The following is a 17,047-nucleotide window of genomic DNA, read 5'->3' on the forward strand; positions in this document are numbered from 1 at the left end:
TTAGAGGCCAGCCTCAACAATTTAGCATGATTTTATCTCAAGATAAAAAATAAAAAGGGCAAAGAAATCTCTCAACAACATGGTGGAGGGGCAATGAAGAGAGAGCTTTTGACACCGGATTACTTACAAAATAATTTAGATCTCTTTTTCATAAAATTGTGGATTTTTGTGTTTTAAGGAATCTTTAAAATTCTAATGTGAAAATATTTAAAAATTTAAAATATTCAAAATTTTATAATAAAAATTTTAAATAAATAAGGTAAAAACAAAGGACAGTTATATATTACACAGAATTGTACATAAATGCAACTGGGAATTTTTCTTTATACTTTTGAGTATGTCTCTCAGTTTTCCATTATCTCCTTTTCCATTATCTTTTTTGGGGTTGTGGAGTAGTGGGGATTGAACTTGGGGACACTCAACCACTGAGTCACATTCCCAGCCCTATTTTGCATTTTGTTTAGAGACAGGGTCTCACTGGGTTACTTAGGGCCTCCCTGTTGCTGAGGCTGGCTTTGAACTTGGGATCCTCCTACCTCAGCCTCCCCAGTTGCTGGGATTACAGGCATGCATGCGCCACCTCGCCAGGCCTTTTTCATTATCTTATTCGTAATGATACCTGAAATATGCTTCTTTGGTCATTTTAAAAAGCACAATTAGGGCTGGGGCTGTCGCACAGTGGCAGAGCGCTTGCCGAGCATGTGTGAGGCACTGGGTTCGATCCTCAACACCACATAAAAATAAACAAATAAAATAAAGGAATTCTGTCCATCTACAACTACAAAAACAAAAAAAGTTAAAAAAAGAAGAAGCACAGTTATACACTAACCTTAAGTATTAGGAGGGAAAGTAATGGGATCTCTATGTAAATACAATAGCACTTTTGTCATGAGATATTTGAGTGCAATAAATTTTAATTGTACCAGTACTGGGAGGAAAAAAATTAAAAATGAAAACAAAGAATCGTAGATTCCCTGTGACTAGAAACAATAGGACGATTCTCTACTGGAATGAAAGATTCAGTTGGCGCCCGCCCTCCTCCTTTCTCCCAGCCGCCGTTTCCTCTTTCTTTCGCGCTCTAGCCTCCCGGGAAGTCCAGCCCAAGTGTAGCTGGGCTCTGATTGGTTCCTTTGAAAGTCTACGGGTAACCTGATTGGCGGATCCAATCCCCTTTAGCGCGGTGAGTTTGAAACTGCTCGCACTTGGCTTCAAAGCTGGCACTTAGAAGTTGAGTGTGGAGTCGCAGACCAGGTAGCTGCCGCCGCGGCCGCCGGAACATAAGCCGGGTAGAGTTGCCGGGGTCAGGGTCATGCCTTTGGGCGCCGCCTGGCAGGGCACCTCCGAGGGCGAGTTGAGAAGCGGGGTGATCGCTCGGAGTTGGGCTGGGCTGCAGGGACTGTGTGAGGGCCAGGACCGTCCTCTGAGGGTGGCAGGGCCTTCTCAGGGGCTCGGGCCTGGCGTTTGAGGGAGGCTCTTGGCTGCCCTGAATTTCGGTTTGGGGCCCGGGTTAGCTGTGCTCGGGAGGAGGCCGCTGACTTGCCCGAGGAGGCTTTGTGGTCGCGGTTGAAGCAAAATCCTTGCATTGGCTTGACCGCAGTGAGCTTCGGGTGCCAGGCTCGGCCCTAGGCCCGTGGGCTCCCCCTTCCCGTTCCGGCGGTGGAAGGCAAGACTGACCGCACCTGGCCAGGTGACCACGCGAGTCCCTTAAACTTGGGCTGTTGGAGAAATCGATCCGTGAATTTGTGGGCCTTCTCGGGTTCCTGTGCCGGTAACCCTTGCCCACAGGGATATTTTAAGAATGCTTAGCCAGTCTCCAAGACAGAAGGAACTGGGGTTTTTCCTTTATTATAGTTGGTCGTTATATACTATGGAATTGGCAGAAAGGCTAAGAAATACTAAAAGACAGAAACACTTGGGTTCTCATATCCTTGACTTTTTTGTTTTTTAAAGAATCTAATACAAAAGTTACTGGTGTGCACTTCTTGCAGGCCCATAAAGACCTGGAGGTCTCTGGATAGGGAGATGCCAACATTGAGATTTCACCTCCTGCAGCTAGTAAAGCATTAAGTAGCATGCTTTATTTTAAATTGTTAGAACCAGAAAACGGTGGGAGGGAACTGAGCTCAGCTTTGAAATTTAGTTAATTTTTAGCTCTCTGTTAAAAAGCCGAGCTCAACAATTTTATTGCAGTTAAGGTGTATCAAATCTGGTTGAAAGAAATGTTAATTGTCCATTGGCATTTCGGGAAGTTAGCATATGTGACCAGTGCCTGAAGTCAAACCCCCAGGGCAGCTGGTGTAATACCTCTCACAGGGCTCATTTTAAGATTTATCTCTACTTTCTGGATTGAATTTTCTTTTTGAAGATAATGTGAGCAATCTAAATTCTTAGGGATCATTTATCAAGGTGACTATATTTTGGGCTTTTGAAGTTTCGTTGGCAAACTTACCAGCTGAAGTAGTTTTGAATGTCAGGTTGTCAGCTTTATTATCTGTGGAATTGCACTTTTCATTTTCTTTTAGGGTGCTGCTCTTCACAATCTTGAATGTGTTTGTGTGGCTGTTAAAAACAAAGGAGAAGATTAAAACTGTCGCTGGAACAACTGTAAACATTTACATTTTTTGCAGTTTTTAAACAAAATCTTATTTCTAATGGTTAAAAACCTGACCAGTTTGGTTCCCTTCTCATGTCTTTAAAACATAGTATCTTTTGAATCATCTTAAAAAAAAAGCATACAAATTCAAATAACATTGTTGAACTATTTGGAATAAATAAGTTGATGCCTGAATTTGAGGGTTAATTTGTTTTGAACAAGCTAAGTACTGCATAGAATATACAAATGCAGTGTTTTTTTAGGAGCTAAGAAGGGTTGGAAAGTCTTATTGCAGGATTCTCTACTCTTGTAACTACTTTAATAGTAATATAATATCTATGGGATACTTTATATACTGGAGAAGGCACTGTAGAAAATGCTTTCATATAGGATCTCATTAGGACCTAGTTAGTGGCATATAATCAAATTAGTTGTTTCTCCTCATTTTAGGATCTGTCATACCTATTGTGTAACAATGGAAGACTACACCAAAATAGAGAAAATTGGGGAAGGTGAGTGATTTTAATAACATAAGAGCTTTAAAAAGTACTTCAACAATGCTACTTCTGTAAAGTACAAACATGTAAATTTATTAAAATACAACCATTAAGGTACCTGGTAGCACTAATGTGCATTAATTTTTTTTTTTTAACAGAACAACTTAATGTTTACATTTCAAGAGAATTTAATATGATTTCCTGGTGATCTCCCTCATAGTCTTTTATGCTTCTGACACCAAATACTTACAATGCTTGTGTTTTGAAAATACTTAATAACTTATTCCATATGCTTTGGTGTCTGCAGCAGAGATTAGTATATTAGTAGTATATAATTTTGTGATATATTTTTAGCCTCTTGGCAGTTATTCTAAAAACCAGTAATTTTGTATATAATCATTCATTCCCTTTACATCCTTAATATTCTTTTTAATTGCTCTGGCTTGTATAATCTTCTCATTTTGCTGCCTGGCTGGATATTGTGTGCTGCATATTGTTTTTGAAAAATTAACTTGTGGAAATAATATGAAACCTAAATGGTGTCCTCTATACAGAATTTTCCTTCGTTTCTGCCAGGAACCTTGTTTAAGTCTAGTGTTCAATTTTAAGCTAGTATTGATTTTTAAGCTGCTGGGTGTGGTGGCACATGCCTGTAATCCCAGCTACTTCAGAGTCTGAGGAAGGAGGATCAAAAGTTTGAGGCCAACTTGGGGCAATTTAGCAAGAACCTGTTTCAAAAATAAAAGGCTAGGGGTGTAGCTGGTTAGTGGAGCACTTTCCTAACATGCATGAAGTCAGATTCAATACTTAGGAGAGCTTCCCCCACCCTCCTGCCCCGCCCCCCAGCCTGATTTTTAGAAAGCTTTAATTTGGAACAATTTCGAACTTATAAGTTGAAAGATTTGTATGACAAATCTGTAACATCTTTACCAAGATGTGTTTTGTCATACTTTATTATCTTTGCATTTTTGTCTTTCTTTTTGATGCATTTGCAGTAAGCTGTAGAGATGTGCTTACCCCTAAACACTTTTTCGGTATTTTCCAAAGATCCATGGGTTAAGATCTAAGGCAGTTAATGTCTTAGTCTCTGTAATCTAGAACATGTCTGCCTGCATTTTATCCCTCTTGACATTGAGGTCTTTTTTCACTTTGGACAACCTAATTTTAAAATATATCCAAACTACTCATTGCAAATAATACAAAGTTGTTATCCAGTTTCTTCTGAATTTGTCATTCTACTCTTTGAACTCTTTCCTGTCTTAAGATAATGTCATAGAGAATAAATATATTTATGATGGTAGACACCTAGCTAGAATTTAATAATGACCTCTAAATATTTGTCAAATGGAGGTTTACTGCTTACAATTCAAGGCTTCCATAACTTGATCATGTTCTACTTTATTTTTCCTTGATTTTCTGGGACAAGTCTTCTGTTAGTCTTAAACCGATCTCCTAGGCTTTTTTGAAATGTTGCTACTTTTAGAGAAATGTCCATAGGAAAATGAATTTTAATCACTTTAAAAAATTTTTTTTCTCCAGGTGTGGTAGGTCATACCTATAATGCCACTGATTTGGGAGACTGAGGGAGGAGAATCACAAGTTCTTTGTATCTGAACAAAAAAATAAAAAACTGGGGTTGTAGCTCAGTGGTAAAGTGTTCCTAGGTTCATTCCCTAGTATCAAAAAAGGAAAAAACTGGGTGATTGACTTCAGGACCTTATTGCATACTAGGCAAAGCTCTCTACTACTGAGCTATAACCCAACTTTTATAAAATATTATTTTGAGGCAGGGTCTCCTAAATTGCCCTGGTTGGCCTGGAACTTGTGATCCTCTTGTCTCAGCATACTAAGTAGCTAGGATTACAGGATTACTTCTAATCATTTTTTAAGTTACAACGATGTCATGGAAAGCAAAAACTCTTCAACAAAATTTATACATATCAAGGGGTTCAACACTGCCCTGAAACTCCAGCCTGTTTTTTTAAAGCACTTATCTAGGGAATTAAGTGCAGCATGTGTATGAACTTTAGCTAGCTAGCCTTTATTGCCATTTCTATTCCCTGTGTCCACCTTCCCTCCCACTCTACTATTCTTTTTATTGACATTGTTGTTCATTATCTGACGCCCACATAATGAGAATTAGTGTTTTTTGTTAACTTCAAATGGTATGAGATTTTCCTAGTGCATAGCAGATGGTATGAGCTTTATTAGGTCTAATAAAGACTTAGTAAAAACAAATGGTCTTTTTGTCTCTTTTCTGGATAAGGACCATTGCCTCCTCCCCACCCCTTTTTTTATTGGTGCATTATATTATTGTATGTACGTATGAATATGTAACAACAAATCCAATCATTGTCTACAACTCCTGTTAATACTATTTCCTGAGCCCCAATTTTTAAAACTGTTTTATGCCTAATTTTTTTTTTTTCAGTCATGTAGGATATGTGGCAGGAGGTAAATTTCAGTTTGTGAACAATCCATTTCTTCTGTTGCATGTGTTGCAACATTAATGGTAGTTTAAATTTATGGAAAACTTGTGATGTCTACTTGAATTTTATTTCTAAACCATAAACGTGATAGGTTGTAATTACCCTCACTTTCCTTTAGAAAGCAATGAGGGTAAAACAACCTCCCATCTGGCCACAAAGACATTTCTATCTGGTGACGACTTAAGGAATTCAGTTATTTAAAAAATGTTTTAGGCTGGGGACATATCTTAGTGGCAGAGCACTTGCCTATCATGTGCAAGAACTTTTAGTTTGTGGGGTGTTGCATAGCAGATATTTACTTTGTCTATTTCAGGTACTTATGGAGTTGTATATAAGGGTAGACACAAAACTACAGGTCAAGTGGTAGCCATGAAGAAAATCAGACTAGAAAGTGAAGAGGAAGGGGTTCCTAGTACTGCAATTCGGGAAATTTCTCTATTAAAAGAACTTCGTCATCCAAATATAGTCAGGTATGGTATAATATCTGGATTTAAACTATTTTACCCATACTATTTCAAATGTGAATTTCAGTGTGGAACCTTTTAAATTTGCTTAGTCTCTGGTCTGACTTTGCTCAGTGGAATAAAGTCCTACTCTTTTTGTTGATTGTGCATGCTGGGCATGGGTTAAAAAAAAAAAAAAAAAAAACTTAAAACAGAAATGGAGCAGGGGCCTGGCTCACCTGTAATCCCAGCTGCTTGGGAGGCTGAGATAGGAGGATCGAGAGTTCAGAGCCAGGCTCAGCAACAGGGAGGTGCTAAGCAACTCAGTGAGATCCTGTCTCTAAATAAAGTAAAAATAGGGCTGGGGATGTGGCTCAGTGGTTGAGTGCCCCTGAGTTCAATCCCCAGTCCACCCCCCCCCCCAAAAAAAAAAAAAAACAAAAAACAGAAATAGGCTTAAGAGCTTTGTGATGAGAATTAGTATTGGGGGCTGGAAAAGCATGACAAAGCTGGCCATAGGAGAAAAGGAGCCCTTTTCATGGAGCTTTGTCAGTGCTCCCACTCTGGGGGCTCTGGTCTCTCATTATCCTCTGTCCTAAAACCAGGTACCTAGGTCAGATGAAACAGGAGGGGGGAAAAGATTATATAAGCTTTGTCTGACTGTGATTGGAAAAAGTGTTAGGGTGTTTTCAGGAATGGTCCTCCTATGGTTCAGCTTAGAACCTAATTGTATTTTGCTTGGGCTGGAGATAGGGAGCAGCTATTAAGGTTAGGTTTTCCTTAAGTTTATTTCTACTTACTTAAATGGAAAGACAAGCTCTGAGCAATGAGCAGCCATCCTAGATAATACATGTTCTTTTGGAATATAGGTTATTTATAAATTAGTATCTCCTAATTTTAAATTGCCCTTTTAAATTAGTATCTCCTAATTTTAAATTGCCCTTTCTCAAATTCTAGCTTTGCACTGAGGTTCTTTACAGAAAATAGGGGAGTTGCCATCTCCTCTAAGCCCACTTTTTATAATAATCACTATGAAATTTACTCAACTATTTTTGTGAAACAGGTTTGCGCTTTTTTTTTTTTTTTTTTTTTTCACGTTTTTATTCTCAGCCTTCAAGATGTGCTCATGCAGGATTCCAGGTTATATCTCATCTTTGAATTCCTTTCCATGGATCTCAAGAAATACCTGGATTCTATCCCTCCTGGTCAGTTCATGGATTCTTCACTTGTTAAGGTAAGAAGCTTACTAATTTTATTAATATTTATATACTGTAAAGGTAAAGAATCTATGTAGAAATCATGGGTTTTGTCAGACTATGATTGGAAAAAGTGTTAGAAAATAGAATGAGAAAGAAAAAATATTTCATATTTTATTTATTTCCTCCTATAAAGATTATTAGATAGATTAACATTTGTCTGTTTAGTTGCCAGATAATGCTTCTAGTTAGTGAAAAATGGTGTCTGAGCCTAACATAAAACTGATATTCTCTGTGTTCTATTGTTGAAAACTAAGGCATTCTGGTTTTTCCTTAGCTGACAGATAATATAGAAAAAAAAAAAAAGCCTGGAGCAGTGTGGTAGTGGCAGATGATTCTATTTTATTCTGGTTTAAAACATTTGATTAATGTATTGTAGACATTTGTTATATGTAAAGTAAAAGTGCCTTATACCAACTTTAGCAAACTGCTCCTTAGAGGCAGTAATTGTTAGTTTTAATTGTAATCTTACACATTTATGTCCACTCTGTATGTGTATGAACATGTAGCTCTTACACAAAAGGAATCATTTATATATACATTATTAATATACATTATTTGGGGTGTGAAAAGTTATTAGATGTGTATATCTATTTGTGTCTGTTTATATTTTTGCTATGCTTATTTAAACCAATTTCGTATTGGTGGACAGTTATTTTCCATTTTGGTGATTGTTACTCTTATGAGCAATATTGCAGTAAATATTCTTATATATTTATCTTTGTGTTTCACCTTATAGGATAAATTCTTAGAACTGGAACTAAGTTGAAGATGGTTTGTTTACATTTAAGATCTTGGTAGATATTGCCAATTGCCCTTTAAAAATTCGTAGCAATTTACTCTGAAACATTCATGTTTAGTTGATAATCAATTATAAATAGCTTAGAGTCATTTATAAATAGCTTATTCAGAATAATAAATGACAATCTTTCTAGTAGTTTCAGTAAGTCTGTCTCTTAGCCCCTTCCCACTTCTTTGCTTTAAATTCTACATGGATCAAATATTTATTTTGGTTTAAGAACTAGGGTACATACACCCAGCTTCCTAAATAGCTAGCCAGTTTTCTTATTGGTTTTATGTATTTTCCAATTTCAAAATTAAGTCATTGTTTTATATGAGTACTATATATTTCTGTAATACCCATGTTGCTTCAAATGTTAATTACATTGTTCTTGGTTAATATCATATAAAACACTTCTGAACTACTAAATAGCAATTTTGTGATTGTGTCCATTTAAATACATAATCATAATACCCTCTTTGCCATTTTTTTGAATCTGTGGCTATTGGTTTCAAAGAGGAAATATAGGTGTAAAGATGAAAGATAGAAATGAAAAGAACAACCTTATTCAACAGAGAAACAGTGTTGATGTAAGTGCATAGAAGGAAGATCAAGAAACTCAAAAAGAACTTGTGACTTGAAGGATAAGAGGTCCCAAAATTAGTAAAATAGGACTAAATGAGTTCATATGGATATCATCTGACTATAAATGTGCCCATAGGTGAATGTCTATCAATAAGATAGACATATAAATGGACTTCCAGCACACAAATGCTTGTTAGTCTCAAAAGACCTGAAGGCTTTTTTGGTAAATCACTTCACTACGTCATTATTTCTTATATCATTAAAACAAATTGGTTAATAATACTTAGAAAATTGTATTTTGTAAGATTACGTTTCTAACTTATATTTCCTTTTCTAGAGTTATTTGTACCAAATCCTTCAGGGGATTGTGTTTTGTCACTCTAGAAGAGTTCTTCACAGAGACTTAAAACCTCAAAATCTATTGATTGATGACAAAGGAACAATTAAACTAGCTGATTTTGGCCTTGCCAGAGCTTTTGGGATACCTATTAGGGTATATACACATGAGGTAAGTGAGTTTTCATTATTTCTTATTAATCTCATTATTCTGGTCCAGTTATAGTTTAATTCTTTATATTAAACTTTTCCCCAAGTCACTGGTTTCTGTCTCCTAATTGGATGCTTCCTGATACACAACAAGATTGATCAAAAGATTTCGTTGTTTAAGGGGTACTGTTTCTGATACATAATTCATTTAGAAGCTTTTATATATGTGTGTGTGTATAAAAATCATGGGTTTTTTTTTTTGTGTGTGTGTTTGTGTGTATGTGTAGTGCTGGAGGTCAAACCATGGCTTTTCTCATGCTAGGCAAGTTCTCTTCACTAAGCTACACCCCAGCCTCCTTGTCATGTTGCCAGTGTTGTGTTGAAGGGTTGGCATTTCATTTGGTGTTTCTGGAGGGAAAGCAAATGTTGGATTGTATAGTAAAGGACTGTTGAAAACCTGTGTCTTTTTGGAGTTGTATACAGTTTCACCTGAAGACTGACTGCAGATACTAACTTTCTGAATAGATGTTTTGGCTTCTTCTTATTCCTTTTTATTATTTTTTCCATGACTGCATAAATAAATTATTTGGTTCTCTTTGGCTTAAATAAATGCTGTTTGAGCTCATTAGCTTTGTTCTAAGTTAGAGTTGATATTTCTATCATTCTGATAAATATACTAAAATGATTAATTAGTTCTAGATCATGAATAAACTAACATGGTTTATTTATGTTTCTTATTTGTATACTGTTTTAGCATGCAAGCAGAATCTTCATTTTAAAGAATATCACCTCCAAATCTATAGCAATAGGGTTTTTTGTTTTGTTTTTTGATAACCTATATCACTGGGGTTTTTTGTTGTTTGTTTTGTTTTGCTTTTTGTTACTGGGGATTGAATTCAGGGGCGTTCAACCACTGAGCCACATCACTAGCCATTTTTAAAAATATTTAGAGACAGGTCTTTGAACTGATGATCCTCCTGCCTCAGCTTCCCAAGCTGCTGGGATTACTGGCATGTGCCACTGTGCCCAGCTATATAACTTTTTTAAAAAAAAAAAAATTTTAATAATTTTTAATTGTAGATTGACATAATACTTTTATTTATCTTTATGTGGTGCTGAAGATAGAACCCAGGGCCTCACACATGCTCAGTGAGCACTCTACCACTGAGCCACAACCCCAGCCCTATATAACTGTTTAATGACTTGAAAAGCAAAAAAAGATTTAGTATTTTTTATTTTTTTCCCCAAAGAGAACTTGAATGAAATATTTAGCTTAATTTTAATATTCTGTGTATAGTTAATTGACAAACAGTGTTATTAGTTGCAATTTTACAACATTCTAAAGGAAATTTAGGTAGTTTAATATACCACATTTATTCTGTATATTTTTTGCTTTGTAACAGGTAGTAACACTCTGGTATAGATCTCCTGAAGTATTGCTGGGGTCAGCTCGTTACTCCACTCCAGTTGACATTTGGAGTATAGGCACCATATTTGCAGAATTGGCAACTAAGAAACCACTTTTTCATGGAGATTCAGAAATTGATCAACTCTTCAGGATTTTCAGGTATTTTTATAACTAAGCTGTTAATTTTTTTAAGTAATAAATATGTATATAACAAGATAGTATTTTTGCCTTAAATGACAGTTTCCTATTTTGCTATGATTTTTTTAGAGCTTTGGGCACTCCCAACAATGAAGTGTGGCCAGAAGTGGAATCTTTACAGGATTATAAGAATACATTTCCCAAGTGGAAACCAGGAAGCCTGGCATCCCATGTCAAAAACTTGGATGAAAATGGCTTGGATTTGCTCTCGGTGAGAAAGCTCTCTGTATGCTTTCAGTGATATAGTGTAATATATAATTATACTGACTTTAACATTGATGACTGGGTATATTCAGTAACATTTCTTTTACCTGGGAAATAGGAAGAAAACCAAAATCTGTTGAGTTAGTTGTCTGTTATATTACTAGAACCATTTTAGCTATCAAGAAACACTATAGAGAGTGGGCTGGGGATATGGCTCAAGCGGTAGCGCGCTCGCCTGGCATGCCTGCAGCCCAGATTCTATCCTCAGCACCACATACAAACAAAGATGTTGTGTCCGCCGAAAACTAAAAAATAAATATTAAAAAAAAAAAGAAACACTAGAGAAGAGAATTAGTTAGCATGAAAGTTCTTTTGTTTTTAATCTGATAGGTTGTTGTTCATGCATACTAGGCAAGCACTCAACCACTGAACACACCCCAGCCCTAATTAAAGTTGTAAAGTTTTTTAAGTTGGTGAGTTGTAGTGTTCCTTTCCAACTTTTTTGTCTCAGTATTTACTACTAAGTTCCATTTTTTTTTGTTCATCCTAGACATTAGTGCTTTCCTTACTGCTTGATATTTTTAGTCATTAAAGTTGTTTATAACCGTAACTCCAGTTTTTACTTTGTGCCTGGTTTTCTTCATCAGAAAGGTTAGAAGGATTAATGTAGTTCTTAATCTTTCCCCTCTATTATATTTCTATTCCCAGTTAACAACTGTTTTCTTTTAAAACAAGACAAAAATTATTTAAAAGGCCTGCTTCCAGAAGCCTGTCTTAGAATAATATTTAAGTTTTGAATTTTTAGAATGAACCAATTTTACAAATCCCAGGTAATATGGTGCCAATAAATAAATAGTCTGGCAAGTTTAAACAAAGAAAAACATTGCTTTGTAATGAAATAGATCTTTTAGGATGATCTTTGAGCTCCCTTCGTAATATATAAATCATGCCACAAAATTTAAGCTCAGATTTCCCAGTTGTGGAGAGAAGCCCTAAGTAAGATTCTATGATGTAGCCATAATTGACAACTTAAATAGATAATTCTTCATTACTGAAACTGTTCCATTCATTGTAGTAGGTTTAACATCACCGTCCTCTACCTTCTAGATGGGAACACAAATACGCCCATCATGACAATCAAAAAATGTCTCCAATGTTGCCAAAATTCCCCTGAGGGATAAAAATTTCCCCCAGTTGATCATAAATTAAACTAGGATTCAAATTCTAGCTTTATTGCTTCTTAGCTCTATGAATTTGGGCAAGTTTCTAGACTCTTTGAGTCTCAAGGGTCCGAATTACTTTTGTTGTTAAGGATTAATGGACATGCTATATCCAAAGCCCTTCATATAGTGTTAGATACATAAAAGAGTTCTAATGGTAACTAGTTATATACATATATATATATGTATGTATAATATAATATATAATATCTAGTCTGCTTGTTCATTGGCTTTCTTTGAGGTTAATATTTCTTTTAAGATAGAATTTAAGATCAATACTAAACTTTTCCAGGTAATGTGTAAAATAATTTGTATACTAGATTGCCTGATCATAATTAATTTAATGATTCATATTTAGCTGTTTATAACACATTGTGCTATGGGGTTTTCTGTTTGTTTTCGTTTTTAAATTGGGAATTTATTGGAAGCTGCATCAAAAACCACTATAGTTAATTGCCAACATTTTAAGAATGTTATAAATTACTCAGACGGCTATTTAATTCTCGAAGTAAATATAATTAACCAGATATCTTTCCTGAATTTATGTCTTGGTTTTAAAGATATCTCTGTGTCTGAACTATAATTTACAAGTTAAAAAGGTTGAGATCTGTAATTTAAGGAGTAGGTTATTCTAGAGCTAGAGGGTAAAATATGGAGGAATGAGACATTTATGTAGCTTGATGTTAAAGTAATGAAAATGTGAATTTAGTAGATTTTCATTAACCTTATTTGCATATGGTTTATTGGTTAAAAAAAAAAAGCTAAGGTTTTATGGAGATTTTTAAAAAATGATTTACTTTCTTAATTTTTTTTTCCTCCCCTACAGAAAATGTTAGTCTATGATCCTGCCAAACGAATTTCTGGCAAAATGGCACTGAATCATCCATATTTTGATGATTTGGACAATCAGATTAAGAAGATGTAGCTTTCTGACAAAAAGTGTCCATGTTATATGGAGGATGGATAGTTGTACTGTTGACTCTCTTTTTGTCTTGTATATTTTTCTTCTTACTGTAAAACTTCAGCTGTACTTCATGTTCTACTTTCAAAAGTATAACTTAAAATGTAAATATTGTTCTATATGAGTTTAAATGTAATAATTCTGTACATGTGTGTAGATCTCACTGTGACAACTGTTTGTTACTATAATAAAACTATAAAAATCTATGGATTTTAAAAATTGGGGAATATTTGAGTTAGCTTAAATCATCTCAATCCTCATAGCAGCTATATTTTCCTATAGTTGGAACTACTAAAATTTAGGAAAGTGCTAAGTTCAAATTCCATAATGCTCTGCAGTATTTTTATCCTGAATGTTTACTTTTTTTTTTTTTTTTTGGTCAGTTTCTTGCCATGTGGTAACTATACAACCTGTCTAAAGATGAATATTTCTATATTGGTATTTCATTTTGTGACTTCAATGTTTAAGCATTCTGAATGAGAACACTATACAGATCTAAGAAATGAGGCTAAATTTATAGGGGTTTTCAGTAACTTATAAAACTAACATTAGAACATGCCAAAGTTTGCTAAGTTTTACAGTCAGAGATCAAGGGCTATCCACAGCAGGGAAGAACAGTCTTGAAAATTTATGAACTATCCTATTTTTAGGTATGTTATGAAAGCAATTTTTCTAAGTGAATTCTTATGCCTTCGTCAGAGCTAATAACTGTATGAAGAGGAATCACTTATCTTGCCTTTCAAGTCTGACTTAACTTACAAATTTCAATAGTGATCTTTATTAGCAGCCTTCTAAACAGGTTCTAATGTGTGAGTATTCAGTTGAAACCAATGACTCTGGTAATTAAATTGTTTCATAATGCTGCTTATTATCATTCTTATCCTATAAGTAGCCTAATTTTAATTATTTGCTATAGTCAAGGAAATGTCTATAAAAAGGTTTCTTACTCTTAGTGTACATTTATTTTCTCAACCACATTTCCTATCTTTTCTCCTTGTTATATGGCTAGAATCTGCATTCTTATATTTTTGGTCCTTGCACCCAACCCAGTTCATTAAATATTTGATGAGTATCTATGTTTCTTTAGAAATTTCATGTTCTAGGAGAAAGTGTTGATCACCTTTGGCATTGAGACCTATGAGATTTGCAGTTTGGTTACTTTGTTCTAGGGGTTCAGTGGAAGCCAGTGTGCTGTAAAAGAACATAAAGCCTGCAGGTGGAAGTCATTTGGGGTCTAATTACAGAGAGTTAATAATTTTTATGGTAGGAATTTGGTAAATGAAAACTCACACAAAAGGTATGATGGTACAGTGGCATGTCTATAGTCTTGTTCTTTACCTCTGAAGTACTTAAGACATGAACTAGATCAGTTTTCCAATTATGATCACAACCCTTTGGTGATTCAGAACCAGCATTAACCACAAACCTCCCTCCCACCTCAATGTGGAATAGAAACTATCAGTGTTTTTTCTGTGTACTTTTGTTTCAGTATATATAGACATGATAAACATGTTTGAGGCCTTATGGATGTGGTAGAAGCAGCTTGGAATTCTACTACTTTTACTCCATGGAGTCTTAATTGAAAAGTCAACAGTCCATCAATTCAGAACTGCCTTCTGGACCAGGAAAATGAAATAGATGGTAAAACATTCATTGCCATAATGATTGACCTACTTTTGATCCTGCTCCAAATTCTCATATAGTTCTATGTAAACTATGTCAGTTTCACTGATTTGGTGAAAAGCAACTATATTAGATCTATATCTCATGCATGTTCTTAAATTAGAATGTATTATGGAGTTTCCAATTAATTTAAAAATGGAGTTAAGCCAGTTGTTAAATATGTTGTGTGTCAAAACACCTGGGAGCTAACATTAGTACCACCCTAAACATTTTTTATTTTGAAAACTGGGAAATGCATTCCAAGAATTTGTTTTTTAAAAAGTTCCCCAAGCTGATTTTGATGAAGCCAATTATCAGTTGGTGGTGAATTTGGCAACTTTGGGCCTAGTTTTAAGATATTCATCTTAAAAATTCATGGCATCATGCAATCTTGAACTTTCTGTATTTAGTCTACTCTTTAAAAGAAGGAGATGGCTATATATATCTCATGTATAGTCACCAGTGTGTAAGACCTTCAGATTCTTGAGCATAGTACAATGATAATTGTTTTCAAGAGAAAAATCTGTATGTGCTACCCTTATTCTGTGGTGATTTTTTTTAAATACACAGTAATGATGCATAGAAGTTAATTCATAGTGTACAATAAAAACTAATTTATGTGGGCATTACATATAAAACATTTTGAGAAAATAAAACTGAGTTAATAAAATGGCCCAATTAAGTCTTAGGTTAATTAGTTAAATAATATTTTAAAAGTGCTTGAAGAGAACTTAAAAGCTCTGTTGGAACAAATAAAAGAGTTGCTTTAGCAAGCGTTAGTTTATAATAAGTCGCTTTAAGTGCCATTCATGTATAACTAGTTGCCACATTAAACATAAGGGAGGTTTCATAGGGCCATAGAATCCTGTGTTCTGAACAGAAACTAATGCCTTAAGGATGAAAGGGTAAAGATCACTAAATTAAGACACAGTTTTTAAACCTATCCAATTTTCTTACCCAACTTAGATAGCATTTCCCCTATTTGAGAAACTCCAACATTATAAATAATACTAAGGGGTTCTTAATTGCTCTCTACTTCTTGTTCATAAGGATGACATGGACTAGATCAGTCAATGTGATGATCCAGCAGTAGTAATTGGTTCAAAGGGCAAATGATTTCACAGGATCTATCTAGACCTTCTTTGATATAGAACCCTTCAAGGAATGAAATTTTCTTTTTGCCGATATTGCCAAACTGATGACAAAAACTAGAGAGCCTGAGACACTACCTCTGCTGTGGAGCCAACTTAAGTGAGAGATTCTTGGGGTATTACATTCTAAGGCCCTGGTTCTAGCCTTGCTACCACAAAATTTGAACCACCCAGTAACCAAAAAAGTGAGTTATTTGGCTTGCCACAGTTTGAATTTCTGTCATTTAAACCCCTCGAGAATCCCAGACAATAGAGTTGTCAATACCAGGACAATTAGATAAATAATTTTGTAAAACAAAGTATTTTGTAATACTGGGGATTGAATCCAGGACTTTACATGCTAGGCAAACACTCTGCTACTGAGCTACATCCCCCGCTCCCCCATGTTTTCCCCTTAAGACAGGTTCTCAGTAAGTTGCTCAGGCTGGCCTTGAACTTCGGGAGGTTGAGGCCTGCCTCAACTTCCCAAAGTAAAAACCCTCAGTTTTAAACATCTTGTAGTTATAAATCCTTTCATAATTACATATTCTCATTTTCTTTCTTTAAAAAAAAAATTTTAATTGCTTGTAGTCTGTAGTCATTTTTACTGCAGGTTTTCATATTGTTTGGTTATAGTGATAGACATAAATGTATTACGTGTCTGTTGACCATTCAAAGGGCCTAAAAACTTTGGAGGAATACTTGTTTATATGTGGTGCCCACTTTTTTTGGGGGGGGGTCAGTCAGGAGTAGAAATTTATAAAACATTTTTTCTACAGGTAGTTTTCTTAACCTTTTAGAAATTATTTCAAAATCATGGCTATCCTTGTCTGTTAGGCAAAATGTATGTGAATTTATTTGCTAATGAATATGAGTAGTCCTTTATATTTGTAAAGAGCTTTATAGAAATTAAGTTGCATATGCTATTTCAATGTTTCCTATACTAAAAAAATACTGAAACTAAAAAACCACAAGGATTATAGTGTAACATTCTTTATAATACAGAGAAAAGATACATTTCCCAACTAAACATAGCCATTTGTCTCAATGGTTCTGGTATGACAAATGTATTTATGTGCAAGAAAACGTGAATGTATTCTTCATGTAGTGTGTTCACTGCTTCTAGGATCCAAA

The 17,047-nt window shown here is 35.0% G+C and overlaps 1 protein-coding gene across 3 annotated transcripts; it reads left to right on the top strand.

The window, feature by feature from the left end:
- Window positions 1–1,165: 1,165 nt before the first annotated feature.
- On the top strand, window positions 1,166–14,193 carry Cdk1 (cyclin dependent kinase 1). Of its 3 annotated transcripts, none has more exons than XM_015504691.2 (8): window positions 1,166–1,251; window positions 3,044–3,105; window positions 5,893–6,049; window positions 7,133–7,256; window positions 8,982–9,152; window positions 10,534–10,697; window positions 10,806–10,947; window positions 12,987–14,193. In XM_015504691.2, the coding sequence occupies exons 2-8, from the start codon at window positions 3,069–3,071 to the stop codon at window positions 13,083–13,085; spliced, it is 894 nt and encodes a 297-aa protein (XP_015360177.1). In that variant the 5' UTR covers window positions 1,166–1,251; window positions 3,044–3,068; the 3' UTR covers window positions 13,086–14,193. The 3 variants fall into 3 exon arrangements, with proteins under 3 accessions (XP_015360177.1, XP_015360178.1, XP_015360179.1); XM_015504692.2 differs by having other exon boundaries at window positions 1,177–1,286; XM_015504693.2 differs by lacking the exon at window positions 1,166–1,251 and adding an exon at window positions 1,627–2,604.
- The last annotated feature ends 2,854 nt before the right edge of the window (window positions 14,194–17,047 follow it).

The sequence above is a fragment of the Marmota marmota genome, unplaced genomic scaffold (assembly GCF_001458135.2).
Source record: "Marmota marmota marmota unplaced genomic scaffold, marMar, whole genome shotgun sequence".
Classification (NCBI taxonomy): Eukaryota; Metazoa; Chordata; class Mammalia; order Rodentia; family Sciuridae; genus Marmota; species Marmota marmota.